Source organism: Lepidochelys kempii, chromosome 3, assembly GCF_965140285.1.
Source record: "Lepidochelys kempii isolate rLepKem1 chromosome 3, rLepKem1.hap1, whole genome shotgun sequence".
In the NCBI taxonomy this organism is placed as follows: domain Eukaryota; kingdom Metazoa; phylum Chordata; order Testudines; family Cheloniidae; genus Lepidochelys; species Lepidochelys kempii.
Genome location: NC_136382.1, coordinates 165,236,378 through 165,251,548, shown reverse-complemented (window position 1 = coordinate 165,251,548; position 15,171 = coordinate 165,236,378). Strand labels below are relative to the sequence as shown.

At 40.0% G+C, this 15,171-nt stretch overlaps 1 protein-coding gene across 1 annotated transcript in view; it reads right to left on the bottom strand.

Moving 5' to 3' along the window:
- The window catches only part of USH2A (usherin), a 572,584-nt gene that overhangs the window by 365,462 nt on the left and 191,951 nt on the right, over nt 1-15,171 (bottom strand). The window contains exons 21-23 of the mRNA XM_073338913.2: nt 6,312-6,442; nt 857-983; nt 313-414 (exon numbers count right to left, since the gene is read on the bottom strand). Coding sequence (XP_073195014.2) covers nt 313-414; nt 857-983; nt 6,312-6,442 — 360 coding nt within the window. The remainder of the gene's footprint in view (nt 1-312; nt 415-856; nt 984-6,311; nt 6,443-15,171) is intronic.

Sequence of the window (15,171 nt, the reverse complement as noted above, 5' to 3'; positions counted from 1 at the left end):
TGCTTTATGTATATGTTACTAACTTAAATGTATGTATCCTATATAAGTCAACATATGCGTGAAGTAATGTTGCTTATATTGCTAGTGAACTCAGCCAAAAAGCAATTTCTATAATTGAAGATGAAAATACAAGAAAATTTGTGAGAATGTATTTTTGATTAAACAATTATCTAAATAATTATGGAAATTAAGTGCTGCCCTCGGGTTCCTGGCAAATTATCAATGCAGCCCTCAGTGTTGCAAAGGTAGGTAAGTCAACCCCACTGTAGTGGATTTCAGATACATCACATGAATAAACACAACTATACTCACTCATGTCCTTTCTTAGGATAGTATAATCCTGTGGAAGTCCTCCAACAAAAACACCTGTGTTTTCCCCAATAATGGTACTACCGCTTGTAGCTGAGGAAAAACCTAAAAAAAGAAAGGGTGTTATTTTTCTATGCAAAGTTTTCAATAAATCTGTAATTTAATAGTGATGCTGTATCACATATTAGATCCAGGATTCAAATATAGTACTATGCATGCTTATATTATGCCCTTTTACCCAAGCCTGAGGATGCTTTACAAAGGCATTTTACAATAGAATAACGTAATAGCAGCATATCATCAAGAAGTATAAAAAGAGGCAAAAATCCTCAAGTCTAGTATTAAAATTGCCAATGATTTACAGACTATAGCTATTGCAGAAAGACTTTATTTTGGATGGCAAGAACTGTACAATGTACTGTGACCAATTTTGTCATGAAAATTTGTGCAAATATTTTCGACACACAAAAGAGGGTAAATAGTGAAAGTGAGCAAGTGAGTAATATCCTGATGATAATGATATAAAGTGAAGGAATGGGTTAATTACCTGTGTACTGACTATCCACAGTGATTTTTCCCAAAGCCTGATTTCTTGTAGCAATTATATGGTGCCAAACATTATCATTGTATTGTCTTCCACCATCATTTGTTGGAGTAACTGCCACTGCAGATCCCTTTCAAGAAATATTTAAAATATTAATAGAAGGTACCTGTGATGTTCCCCTCTCTATTTAAATTTATGCTAAAATAGTGAATAATGGTTTACACTGAGCAAGCTTTACTTATCTCTTTGTAATCCCAATCCTTGGTAAAGTAGCCTACTCAAAAGTTTGCGTAGGACTAGGGATCCAGTTTAATTGCTACTATGAGTTAGAGCCTAAATTCTTTTCTGACTTACACCCTCTGCAGCTCCACTGATTTCAGTGAGGGGGTAGGGGATAAAGTGAAATTCTGTAATATTTCAACAGACAGTTATTGGATGACTGTTACTCAGCCTGCAGTGTGTGAAATGAGTCTCTAGTGTACAGGAGCCACCATCACATTTAACACTAATTGGGATTGTTGTTTGGCAGTTTCTGTCTCTAGGTAGTCTCTCTAAGTGAAGGTCAGGAATACTTATAGGGCAGTATTGGGACTCTTGCCCTGCCATTGTTCACCCCATTCTGTGGATAAGGAGAATACTTCAATCTTAAGGACAGTCAGTCCAGTTTTTTTGGAGAAGAGAAAAGTCATATAAAAAATTCAGCAGAAAAAAATCAGAGGGGGATGGTTTTAAGATGCCATTCATACGTAAGAGATGAATGCAAAACAAATGCTAATCTAATCATGACTCTTTCCCAGTTATATTAAAATTATTTTAGACATACAAAATTGTAAATGATAAGATAAGTGAGACACACTCGGAGACCTCAATGGCTAACGTCTAGTAAAAAACTTTTCTAAATACACCAGGTAAAAGGAAAATAACTGATGCAGACAGCACGTCAAAATGAATTATTCATTTTTTTAAACAGATGTTTCTCTCATAATACTGTAGGAAAAGTGATGGTGTCATAGGGCAATTCCTAGAGATTGATGTCTGATTGGTGTTTAAATCTCCCAGTAATCCTTAATAAATACAATCCCAGAGCATTAAATTACACCTGACTTGCAGGGATAAAGTGCCTTTTTCCAAGGAATTCAATATTATTCAATAGAATTCACCCTTCAGGGCAGGATATCCCTGCAGAACAGACAGAATTTTAAGGCTACAGAACTATATACTGAACCTTCGTTGTTACTGTTTCAGTAAAACTTTAAAATACTTTGAGTGGAATCACATCAATGAAGTCAGTGGGAGCTTTGCCAGCGACTTCATTGGGACCACGATTTCACCTTTTGTTCTTAAAAGCAAAACGCTGTACTTGGGCAATGCACTGCCTATAACACTAAAAGAAGCCAGCTTAATGTATCACTCTTGGAGAATGGAACATTTGAACAAATCATTAGCTTTTATTTTTAAAATCAAGAAGTCACATTCTAATTAGCAAGTGAAGTAGCTCTCACTGGTGATTCCAATTTACATTAGAGAGATGCTGGCCTTAATGGCAAAGAGTAGACTCTTGTTTTAATGCTAGTTTCCACCTCAAATCTCAAACACAGGACATAAGCTTCTTGTTAATAGATCTCAGGTGATTAGGGGGAAGAGCAAAAAATAAATGTTTGCTATGAGGCAAGCTTGACAATGAAATACCATGAATGCTTGACAATGAATTACTGTGCTCTCTAATTATTATCACAATTCTTATGCACCCCTTATGCTAAAGAAAGAGAAGTGTTTTGCTAATGTATTATCTTTCGTACAAACACCTGAAGCAACGATTAATTATATTCTCTCTCTATGGCACTTTTTGTCTAGAGATCTCAAAGTGCCATAACTATTTAATTAAAGATTCACAACCCCACTGTGAGCTAAAAATAATTACCCCCATTTTAAAAATGGGAAAAAGTGAGGCTAAGAAATAAGAAGTAAGCCAATTAATAATGGATAGGATGAGGATAGTTGGTCATAGTTGATTTTTTTAAATCACACTTTTATTTGTTGAGATTTTAACCACCAAAACGTACTTAGCCATACATTTTCCACTTTAATTAATGCAGATATAAAAACTGTGTACATTTTGATTGTATCTATTTCCTCCACTCTTCATATATTGCTTGTCTTATTAGGTTGTAAGCTCTTTGGGCAAGATTGTATCTTATTGTATGTGTGGTCAATGTCTACTACATTTTGGGTGCTATCAGAATACAAATAATAATAGTAATAATATAACTTGCCCAAAGGCACAGAAAGATGGAGAGGCAAATGCAAGATAGTGGCAAATCCAAGAACAGAATCCAGGAGTCCTGACTCCCAATCCCCCTGTTCTAACAACTAGACCACAATGTGTGTTCAACCTTTCCAAAAAGGACATTTCCATGCTCCTAAGAAATAAATAAAATGCCATCACTAATCAAGATAAAAATGAGGAAAGAAGATCTCTGAATATGTATTTGACGCATTGCCACTGTTGGCAGCAAGATACCAGGATAGATAGAGCAATGGTCTAATCTAGTATGCATTATCTATCTGCCTACAAAATGCTAATATGCCAACTACAGAAAAACTTTATTAAAGAAGAGCTTTCTTGTATTTTTTTCTTTCCCCCCCCCATACTTGTTAATATTGGAGCAACCCTATTCAATTGGATAAACTAAATGATAGGTAGAGATGTGAAAGATTATTATAAACTGTATATCTCTTCTACAGATGGAGCTGAAAGCACGTTAAATTCATATTCTAATTTAGCCTAAGATTGCAAATATAAGTGTACAGTGGTTTCTATAATTTGGTTTAAAACTGGCTACAATTAGGCCAAATCCTGCAAAATCCTATGCTGTACCAGAAATAGGGACCATTCACAGTCGTAAAGTTAAGCGTAAGTGTTTGAAGGTTGTCGCCCTGTATTGCAATTTCCTAACAACTAGGTGAAATCAGTCCCTCTGAACAAGAAGCAGCTGAGACTTATGGATACTCATCTGTACAGTAAGTAAAACTTCCCAGGCAATTATTTAACTGCAAAAATGCTACTTTGCTTAGATAGTAGATATTAATAAAGTAAAATTACCTTTACAAATTGTTACTCTGAGGACAGATTTCATAAAACTATTTTCCAAACTTGCAAATAAACTCTTGTTTTGTTTTAGCAATAGTTACTGGCATCTCTGAAAGTAGTAGCTCATTTGCCACTGTCCGGCAGTAAATGAAAAAGATAGATCTGTAATTTTTGTTGACACCTTTGTTCTCAACTTCTCTCCCTTTCAGTGATCTTAATATTATACTGATGGAAAAAAGGTAGTGTACTAATGTGAAAAATACTAATGTGATTCTGTTGAACACTACTATCACAACCTTTAAAGCTGCATTAGCCTAAAGGAATAAAGCTCCATTCCTTTCAAACTTTATCTGAGTGTTGCTGGCCAGCATACAGATACTTAATGTAAAACGTTTCTTCAGTATGTTTTTAATTGGATGCTGTCACTGAGCATACCATGCATGAGAATATGTATGATGTATTTAAGATTATAAAAAGGGAGTAATTTCCCATGAGCATGTGTAGTATGTTTTCCACATAGATGCATGTGCCTTTCTTAAAGGTACCTGCATCCTAGGTATGCAGGCTTGGTTTGTGTATCAGTTCACTGTCCCACAATGATAACACAAACCCACATGCACTTACATGCACCCAGGCATTTTTTCATATACTATTTTTATTGTCTTCTACCTTATTTCAACATTTTAATATTTTACAAACACACATTTCATTATCATAGTTTAATAATTAAAACCAGAACTGGTGTCATGCCCAATTAATGTGCCCTGGTAGCATGCCCATTAGTTTTTCCATTAGTGAATTCAACAATACTAATGGGATTACTAGCATGGGATGCTAATTGGGCGTGACATAAGAAACTGGCTTACTTCTTAGCATACCCTTGCTAATGATGAAATTAATGAGCATTTTATTAAATGCTGTCTCATCAAAGTGTACTTAGTTAGCGTTAAAATTGTTACAAACGATGCTGCATTCTAAAGATCAGGTGTCTGAATAAGTGGTTCTTCATATTATGTTTGGCAACAATCGAAACATTAATAGTTTTATACATCAGAAACCACATTTTATTTGTAACTAGTTCAAGCTGGGACCACACAACCTCATGTGCCAACCTGTGCTTAATTTTGGAGGAAACTATTCTCTGGATTCAAAATACATTCCACAAAACGCTTCTGTAACACATTTTTACCAGAGTCGCAGAATGATACTGTGACCATATTTAAATATTCTTATGTAAAACAAGGCATTTCACATTTGTAAAATCAAACGCTTTGTAGGGATCATATCTGAATTAATTTCTTGAACCATTTGCCAGGCCTGAATTGTTAACAGCTCCCGGTTGCCAAAAAATGTGTGTGGTTTCTCTGTTGAAGTATTTTAGGCTAAATCCCTAGAGTAGGGGCTCTCCATTTATCTATATCACCCATACCATCCATCAGAAAGAGTACTGTACCCATCACAAAGAGTCCCCAATTCTGATTAAGACCTTGGCCACTATTATAATCAAAATATATAAGAAAGTCACAGCACTATGAGCCTCATTCAAAGCCTAATGAAGGTAATGGGAGGCTTTCCACTGACTTCAATGGGCTTTGGATCAGACCTCAGAGCGCAATCCTGGCCCCACTGAAGCCACTGAAAAAATTCCCATTTACGTCAAAGGGACAGGATTTCATTCTAAGTTCTTTTAAAAGTAGTGAACTAACGCAGTCACCTAATGCACACATTGCATAACTTAAATCAATCAGAGTGGATTTGTCTGTATGATGCTATGGCCACAGAGTTGTATTTTTAAATTATACCTATTTTACAAAATAAAAGTGTTAATAACAGTATTTAAAAGGATATATTACATATTCTCGGCACCAATTTAAAGTTAGGGCTCAACTGTGTTTCCACTGAAGTTAATGGGAAAACTCTCATGACTTCAATGGGTGTCCAATCAAATGGGATGCTGAAAAATATTTACTAGAAAAGTATGCTATCTTCATTTAATAATCAAAAAGAGACATATCCATAACTGTTGTCTTAGTATTTAAAATGAATTTTAAGATGGTACTAACGATTGTTAACTCAGTGGTAATGGTAAGAACAATAGTTTTTAAAAAATTGTAATGCAACTCTAATTTAAAAATGTTAACACTTGCAAACATAACTAAATGTTACAAAAGCCTGGGGGGGGGGAATCAATGCTTCTTTTCTAAGGATCACCAATTATCTAGGGTATTGAAGAACCCATTAACCAGGATCAATATGAAAAAAATGGAAAAAGCAAGCACCCCCATCATCTTATACCATTAAGCGTACAATATGCCTTGGGGATCTGTAATAAAGCTATATTTCATTTGATCTTTCTCTTTACCGTACCTGTGGATCAAAAAGAAAGTAAGGACGTCCACTCTGTAACTGAAGAGCAATGTATTCCTCTTGATTCCCAGGTGACACAGAGAAAAGAATCAGACCATCAGGTTCCCTGGTTCTAAAGCTCACTTTAATACCTGGTTAGAAAAAGCGGTTGGATAGTTAATGCTAATGATAGCTATGATGAATTCTAGCAGATAAAGACAACTACTTAGAAATGAAAAGCTACTCCCCTCAACAACAACAAAATGGAATATCAAAATGTCACTATGGAAATTTGATAATTAAACCCCGTTTAATTATTACACTACATTCTGCTAGAGTCACTCAAGCTCAGCAGCACCTTATTCCACGAGCAGCCACACTGAAATCAAAGCTACTATTTGTGCAATAGGACATTATTCATGCAGAGTAAAGGGGCAGAATCTGGCCCTATGTAGTTAAAGAACCTCTTTCTAAAGGAAACATAATTGAAAATAGTTGCAGCCTGTGCCAGTGGCTGAAGACAGGACTGAGAACCTGGAATAATTCAGCTCTAATTCCAGTATTCTCTGTTTTGAATCCTTATTCAACCGAGTGGCATATCACCTATACTAATATCCTAATTTAGTTACATTTATATTTTTCTCTGACTTGCAAAATTGTTACTTCTGCTTGCTCTTTTTGCTCTGCTGTGTCATGCTACCTGAATTGAATCAGCACAGCGGAAACTAACGCCCGTGGATTTGCCAGCTAGAATTCTCCTGGAGAGCATATGCTTGCCCTTTTGATTTTGTTTTCAGAAAAAAGAAACCCAACAAATTTAGCATGAGAAACTCCTTTCAAAACTCATTTATCCAATAAGTATCAGTACTCAAACTGGACAATTGCATGTGGTTATGTCACAGCCATGCTTATAATTGCTGGATGAAAAAGTTTGAGGGGAGAAGCTGGAAGAAATTGGTGAAAGGGTAGGTTATACAATCCCTCTATTGCATGCTATCATTATTTTCCAGATCTAGAACTGATTTGCAGTAGCATTTTCATGATTTTCCACTACTGCTTAGTTCAAATACATCAATACTCATGTCCTTGTGATCCCCATAAAGTACTTAATACAGAACAGGGTAATTTATTGGGTTCTACCCAGCTGTATCAAACAATTCAACCTCTTCACATTCATTTTCCCCTTCTTATGCCAGGCAGAAAATAATAAGTAATGGAAGCTTTTCTTGTAGACAGAATCTATTACAAAAAAATTAAGGAATCATGAATCCAATGCATATTCATATCATATTCATAATGCCAGTTAATTACCTCTACCCATAAGTAGTATCCTTTGACTCACATATTTTAATCACAGTACAAATTCTCATGAAATATAACACAATGCACTCAGATACGAAGACATTTACTCTAGATCATGAAAATCAATCACGCTATGAAAATACCTACTAAAATCAACCATACATAACTAACATAACTAACTGTATACAACTAACATCAGACAAATATGAAGTACTTCCCAATCAAGTGCTATTTTACCTGAATTAAGTTATAAAGGTATTTCAGCTAGAAATATTTCAGCCTTTCCACTGTTCTGGAGGATGCTTCTGACTTTGTCCCCCCTTTCTCCTCTAAAATGGGATTTGTTTTTATATATATATAAACCTTTAAAGTAATATAACTTCTTCCCTCGAGGAGAAGGACTAAAGAAAGTACAAAATTAACCAAGTTTAACAGAATCACCACTGATCAGTAAATCCCTTAGATCAAGAGACGTAAGATGCTATTGGATGGCATCAGGATGGTCCACAAAAGACTCTAGCTAATAGATATGGCTTGATGTAATTACACCCTGTTGCATGTTCTAAGAACTAAATAAACAGACACACATTTCAAGAGACCATTCCTCTTCCTGGGAAGGGTTCTGCTTTCTGGGTTTATAAATAACCTGCTGCCAGAAATGATACACTGAAAGGGTGCCTACAAATACAAAAGGTGGAAAAAATTGCAATCGGAAGTGCAGAAAGAGGTCCTGCAGGAGATGGGAAAGCTCAGCTTCATACTTAGGTTACCAGAATCACCAAGAATTGTCACAAGTCTATTTCTGGGAAAGAGAGAAGAAAAAAGTAAGACAGAATAAAGGAAACATGTAGTGGAGAGGGGGCACTCTATTAGCTTGTGAATTCCAAGGTTACCAACTAGTGTGTGAGAATATATGTGTATTATTTGTGACAATCTGGGGAATATGTTTGTGTCCATTTATGAAATCCCTTTTTTGTTCTGTGAAGTATCATTTGAGTGCAAATGTGTGGATTAGACTCTCCACTTTGTAATGGAAACAGACGATGTCTGGGAAACCGAAACACAGCCACGAAGGGGACATCAAGCTTGAACAGTCAGTCCTACCCAGATGGAGCAATGTGGTTGCTAAGGGCAGAGCCATTGACTTTAATAACTCTTAGACCAGCAACCAACCGGGAGGGTTGGAGCACGGAAATTATCCAGCATAAGAGCAAAGGTGTCACAGACCGATATTTTTTTAAATGTTACAGTCTCTCTAAGCAAGGGAGCCAGTCCATTGTGAGACATAAAAGACACAGCTGGAGGAGTGGAGGCAGGAGGGACTTCACCTTCTGCTAAGAACATGGACCAGCCCTCAAAATGCTCAGGTGAGGTGAGGACTCTGAGGCTCTGGAGGGAGGACTTCGTTCAGGTGTTTATTGTTCGCATAGATCTGTAACTCTCCTGTGCTTTCTAAGTGTAAAGAGTATGTATTTAATATGTTCCTATGTAAAGCCTGTGTTCTTTACCTTACCTGCTACATGTCTCCAAAGAATTAAACTATAAACCAGAGTGACCACAAACAGGGGAACTCTGGAAGAGTATGCATAACCAAAAGCAAATGAATTCCAATTCAGCAGTCTCTCGCTGGAGACTGTAATCTGTAATCGCGTGACCAGAGAGATCTCTATCAAGCATTCTTACAACTACAATACCCACCTGTGGCAGTGAAGAAACAGATTGATAGAGCCAGAAGAGTTCCCAGAAGTCACCTACTACAGGACAGGCCTAACAAAGAAATAACAGAACGCCACTAGCCGTCACCTTCAGCCCCCAACTAAAACCCCTCCAACGCATTATCAAGGATCTACAACCTATCCTGAAGGATGACCCAACACTCTCACAAATCCTGGGAGACAGGCCAGTCCTTGCCTACAGACAGCCCCCCAACCTGAAGCAAATACTCACCAGCAACCACATACCACACAACAGAACCACTAACCCAGGAACCTATCCTTGCAACAAAGCCCGTTGCCAACTGTTCCCACATATCTATTCAGGGGACACCATCATAGGGCCTAATCACATCAGCCACATTATCAGAGGCTCGTTCACCTGCACATCTACCAATGTGATATATGCCATCTTGTGCCAGCAATGCCCCTCTGCCATTTACATTGGTCAAACTGGAAAGTCTCTACGTAAAAGAATAAATGGACACAAATCAGATGTCAAGAATTATAACATTCATAAACCAGTCGGAGAACACTTCAATCTCTCTGGTCACGCGATTACAGACATGAAAGTTGCGATATTACAACAGAAAAATTTCAAATCCAGACTCCAGTGAGAAACTGCTGAATTGGAATTCATTTGCAACTTGGATACAATTAATTTAGGCTTGAATAGAGACTGGCAGCGGCTAAGTCATTATGCAAGGTTGAATAGAGACTGGCAGCGGCTAAGTCATTATCATTTCCCCTTGTTTTCCTACCCCAACCCACCCCCCTCAGATGTTCTTGTCTAAACCCTGGATTTGTGCTGGAAATGGCCCAACTTGATTATCATACACATTGTAAGGAGAGTGATCACTTTAGATAAGCTATTACCAACAGGAGAGTGGGTTTGTTTGGGGGGGGGAGTGGGAGGGGAGAAAACCTGGATTTGTGCTGGAAATGGCCCACCTTGATTATCATACACATTGTAAGGAGAGTGATCACTCTACATAAGCTATTACCAGCAGGAGAGTGGGGTGGGGCGAGAGAAAACCTTTTGTAGTGATAAACACCCATTTTTTCATGATTTGTGTGTATAAAAGCAAACATCTTCTGTATTTTCCACAGTATGCATCCGATGAAGTGAGCTGTAGCTCACGAAAGCTTATGGTCAAATAAATTGGTTAGTCTCTAAGGTGCCACAAGTACTCCTTTTCTTTTTGCGAATACAGACTAACACGGCTGTTACTCTGAAGAAATTCAAACAACGTTATTTTAGATTACAAAGTCAAGCCCTAGAAGGTTAGAAATGCCAAATTCACCGTTACCCATGTAATCTTAATTCTGGTCCCTTGTGAAATCATCCTGTGCACTGCATAAGGAATGGCTCTTGTGGGAAAAAATCATGGGTGATCATGTAATTAAAGACTATCAAAATGCACATGCAGAAAGCGTGTCTCTTTCACCAGCAGAAGCCGGTTCACTACAAAACATTACCTCACGCACCTTGTCTTTCAAAGCAGAAAGGGGTGGAATTAAGGTTGCACAGGCAACTAAATCTGGCATTCCTAACTTTCGAGAGCTTGACTTTGCAATCTACATATATATCTTTTACCAGTTTTTTAAATGTAATTTCCTAGAGTTTTTTTTTTTCTAAGGAAAAGAGGTAAAATAAATTATATTATGTACAAATGGAACAAATCCCTATCTTACATCAGTAGCAGCATCCTTCAGCACTGCAACACAGACTTCTTCGTCTACAAGATTAACTATATTAGCTGGCAGCAAGAGAAGGCTGTTAATCCCAGTGTGGTGAATTGGCCACTGATGCCAGGTGCTGGAAGATCACCTAGAATCAGTGGCCAATCCACTACACTGGGATTAACAGCCTTCTCTTGCTGCCAGCTAATATAGTTAATCCTGTAGGTAAAGAGATCATCAGGGGAAAACCCATCCTGGTCCAATCTCTCTCTTTCTCTATGCCTCCCCAATAGTTGGGGGAGCTCCTGCCCCACATGGTATCCCCAGAGGGGGGAATAGGCCACTGGGGCCATGTCTTGGATCTGGAGCATGGCTGGGGGGAGACTGGCCTTGCTGTCTTTCTCCCTCTCCCAAGACCCCCAAATACAATGGCTCAAGCAGTTCCGACATGTTCCTAGTGCGGCGTGTGCTGCTGCTACTTCTACAGCAGTTGTATGGACTTGGCCTTAACGTTCGTGTTCAGTTATTGTGGCAGGATGCCAAATTTTCAAGAGCAATATAACTGAGAAAAGGTGTGCCACAAAACTCACAGTCCCAGAGCACCCCCTAGCCGGAAAACCTGGTGTTGTAGCACTCCTGCCGCAATTTCCCCACCATGATCTTCAGCCTACTCCAGTTGCAAAGGTGACTTTTGACCCTTTGGCCAAGCCACTTTAAAGTGTTCAACCCTTTTCATGGTAACAAAGAATCCCTTAGTCCAAGTCAAAAAAATGTGATATCAAGTCCCCTTCCCTTACAGCACACTCCCAGCAGCAATGGCGTTTCTCATAATATAACTGCCAGCTCCTAATCTCCAACCAACCCCACTGTTTGGGTCAGGTTTACCCTCCTACCAAGGGCCTCTGGCTGGCTGTAGCCTTCACCCAGTTCCTAGCTCAAGGTCAGCTTCTTGCCTCACATTGGAACAGCGTGTCTGGGCTCCTAATTAAACAGGACTGACTGGCCTCAGGCCTCATGCTCTTAAAGGGGCAGGCTGCCCTCGTATAATGAGAATGGCATTTTTTTTTAAGTTCTACTGAGTTATAAACCATTGAAAACTTTCAAAGGACAAAGAACAGGCACTTCTCCAGTCCAAAGGCTTTCTCCCTACCTAATTTCAAAGGTCAGTTGCAAACAATGATAGTGTTGGAGTTTCTCCAAAAAGGTTGAAAGAGATTTTGTTTTTTTGGTTTCCTATCATTATAATGGAAAGTGTTAGATAACCTACATAAAGGGGTCACAGCCAGCTCCTAATATTACAAATACACTCTTATTAAAGCAGAAGAACTGTAAAAATCACCAAATGCCAGACAGGAGCACCCCTTCTTTTTTTTTTCCCTCATGTCCCAAATAGAGGCCAGTTAGAATCTCAATTCCTGCACTCAAGGGTACACATCTCCCCATGAAAGACAGAGAAAAGACAGGGACAATAGCTCACTTCCCTATGAAGAAACTCACAGAGTGCATGGCCATGCCTGCACATTTCCCCTGCCCACTGGAGAGTTCAGAGAAGGATTTTGCCTCCTGAGCTACAGTCTCTTGTAAATTCTGCCTGGGGTGGTACAGTTTTCTCTGAAGAAGTGTCTGTATGTATATAACCTCAGAATTTGCAGCATTGGAAACGTTTCCTAAGTACACAGAAATACTACAGATACGGAGGTAACCTTATCTATTTAAGTTTAACAGAAACACACAAGTTTTAAGGGTTAGCACTGTGAAACTGACCCCTGTGCAGAGGGCCAGCACAGGGACTAGGCACCCATTTACATCTCACTTACACCCTATTTTAAGGTGTAATTGTGATTAAAGTGGTGACAAGTTCTCATGCTAGCCCTCTCTAAAGGGATGGAGTTCACCCTTTATTATTTTTGCTGGAACGAAATATTAGAAAAAGTAAAGTGACTTTCTGGAACAGTCTTCCAAGGGGAGCAGTGGGGGCAAAAAACCTAACAGGCTTCAAGACTGAGCTTGATAAGTTTATGGAGGGGATGGTATGATGGGCTTGCCTACAATGCCATGTGGCCCATCAGCTACTGCCAATACCTACTAAAATCAACCATACATAACTAACATAACTAACTGTATACAACTAACATCAGACAAATATGAAGTACTTCCCAATCAAGTGCTATTTTACCTGAATTAAGTTATAAAGGTATTTCAGCTAGAAATATTTCAGCCTTTCCACTGTTCTGGAGGATGCTTCTGACTTTGTCCCCCCTTTCTCCTCTAAAATGGGATTTGTTTTTATATATATATAAACCTTTAAAGTAATATAACTTCTTCCCTCGAGGAGAAGGACTAAAGAAAGTACAAAATTAACCAAGTTTAACAGAATCACCACTGATCAGTAAATCCCTTAGATCAAGAGACGTAAGATGCTATTGGATGGCATCAGGATGGTCCACAAAAGACTCTAGCTAATAGATATGGCTTGATGTAATTACACCCTGTTGCATGTTCTAAGAACTAAATAAACAGACACACATTTCAAGAGACCATTCCTCTTCCTGGGAAGGGTTCTGCTTTCTGGGTTTATAAATAACCTGCTGCCAGAAATGATACACTGAAAGGGTGCCTACAAATACAAAAGGTGGAAAAAATTGCAATCGGAAGTGCAGAAAGAGGTCCTGCAGGAGATGGGAAAGCTCAGCTTCATACTTAGGTTACCAGAATCACCAAGAATTGTCACAAGTCTATTTCTGGGAAAGAGAGAAGAAAAAAGTAAGACAGAATAAAGGAAACATGTAGTGGAGAGGGGGCACTCTATTAGCTTGTGAATTCCAAGGTTACCAACTAGTGTGTGAGAATATATGTGTATTATTTGTGACAATCTGGGGAATATGTTTGTGTCCATTTATGAAATCCCTTTTTTGTTCTGTGAAGTATCATTTGAGTGCAAATGTGTGGATTAGACTCTCCACTTTGTAATGGAAACAGACGATGTCTGGGAAACCGAAACACAGCCACGAAGGGGACATCAAGCTTGAACAGTCAGTCCTACCCAGATGGAGCAATGTGGTTGCTAAGGGCAGTGCCATTCCCTTTGCCATCTTCTCCGCATCGGGCTGTGCCAGGGCAGATCAGGGTGAGAGGAGGGTGATAACTAGGGTTGCCAACTGTCTAATCGCATAAACCCAAACACGATTGCCCTGCCCCTTCCCCGAGGCCAGGCCCCTGCCCTTCCTCTCCCCCACTCACTCCAGCCCCCTTCCCTCTGTCGCTCGCTCTCCTCCATGCTCTTTCAGGCGGGTGGTTGGGGTGGGGGTGCGGGTTCTGGGCTGGGACCGAGGGGTTTTGAGTGCGCAATGGGGCTCCGGGCTGATCTTGGATCGGGGTTTAGGGTGCGCAAGGGGGTGATGGCTCCGGGAGGGAGTCTGGGTGCAGGAAGGGGCACAGGGCTGGGGTGCCGGAGGGGATGCAGGGTGCCGGCTCTAGGAGGGAGTTTGGTTGCGGGCTGGGGCTTAGGGCTGGGGCAGGTGGTTGGGGTGCAGACTTTGGGAGGGAGTTTGGGTGCAGAAGGGGGCTACGGGCTGGGGAAGGGGGTTGAGGTGTGGGAAAGGGTTCAGAGTGCAGGCTCCGTCTGGGCAGTGCTTACCTCAGGTGGTAATGACTGGCACTGGCTCCTAGGCTCAGGGGTGGCCATGCGGCTCTGTGCGCTGCCCCTGCCTGCAGACACCGCCCCCCACAGTTCCCACTGGCTGTGGTTCCTTGTTCCCAGCCAATGGGAGCTGCAGAGTCAGAGCTTGGGGGCAGCACGCAAAGATCCCCTGGCTGCGCCTCCGCCTAGGACCCACTGCTGGACATGCTGGCCATTTCAGGGAGTGGCACAGAGCCAGGGCAGGTAAGGAGCCTGCCTTAGCCCCACTGTGCTGCTGGACTTTTAGCGGCCTAAAATCTCCCAGATTGGCTTCAGTAGCTTCCGGGAGATAGAGCCCGATTCCGGCAGACTCCTGGCCAAACTGTGAGGGTTTGGCAACCCTAGACTCAGATGCCAACACACTATAAACTTGTGGGAGTTGTAGAATTCTGTGCTAGTTCATGAAAACACATACTGCTATATCAAAAGACATTTCCAAAGGCGCCAAGAAATGTAGTATATCTGTATTGCTAACATTTATGCAGTCAGCAAAAGCACTGTCAAC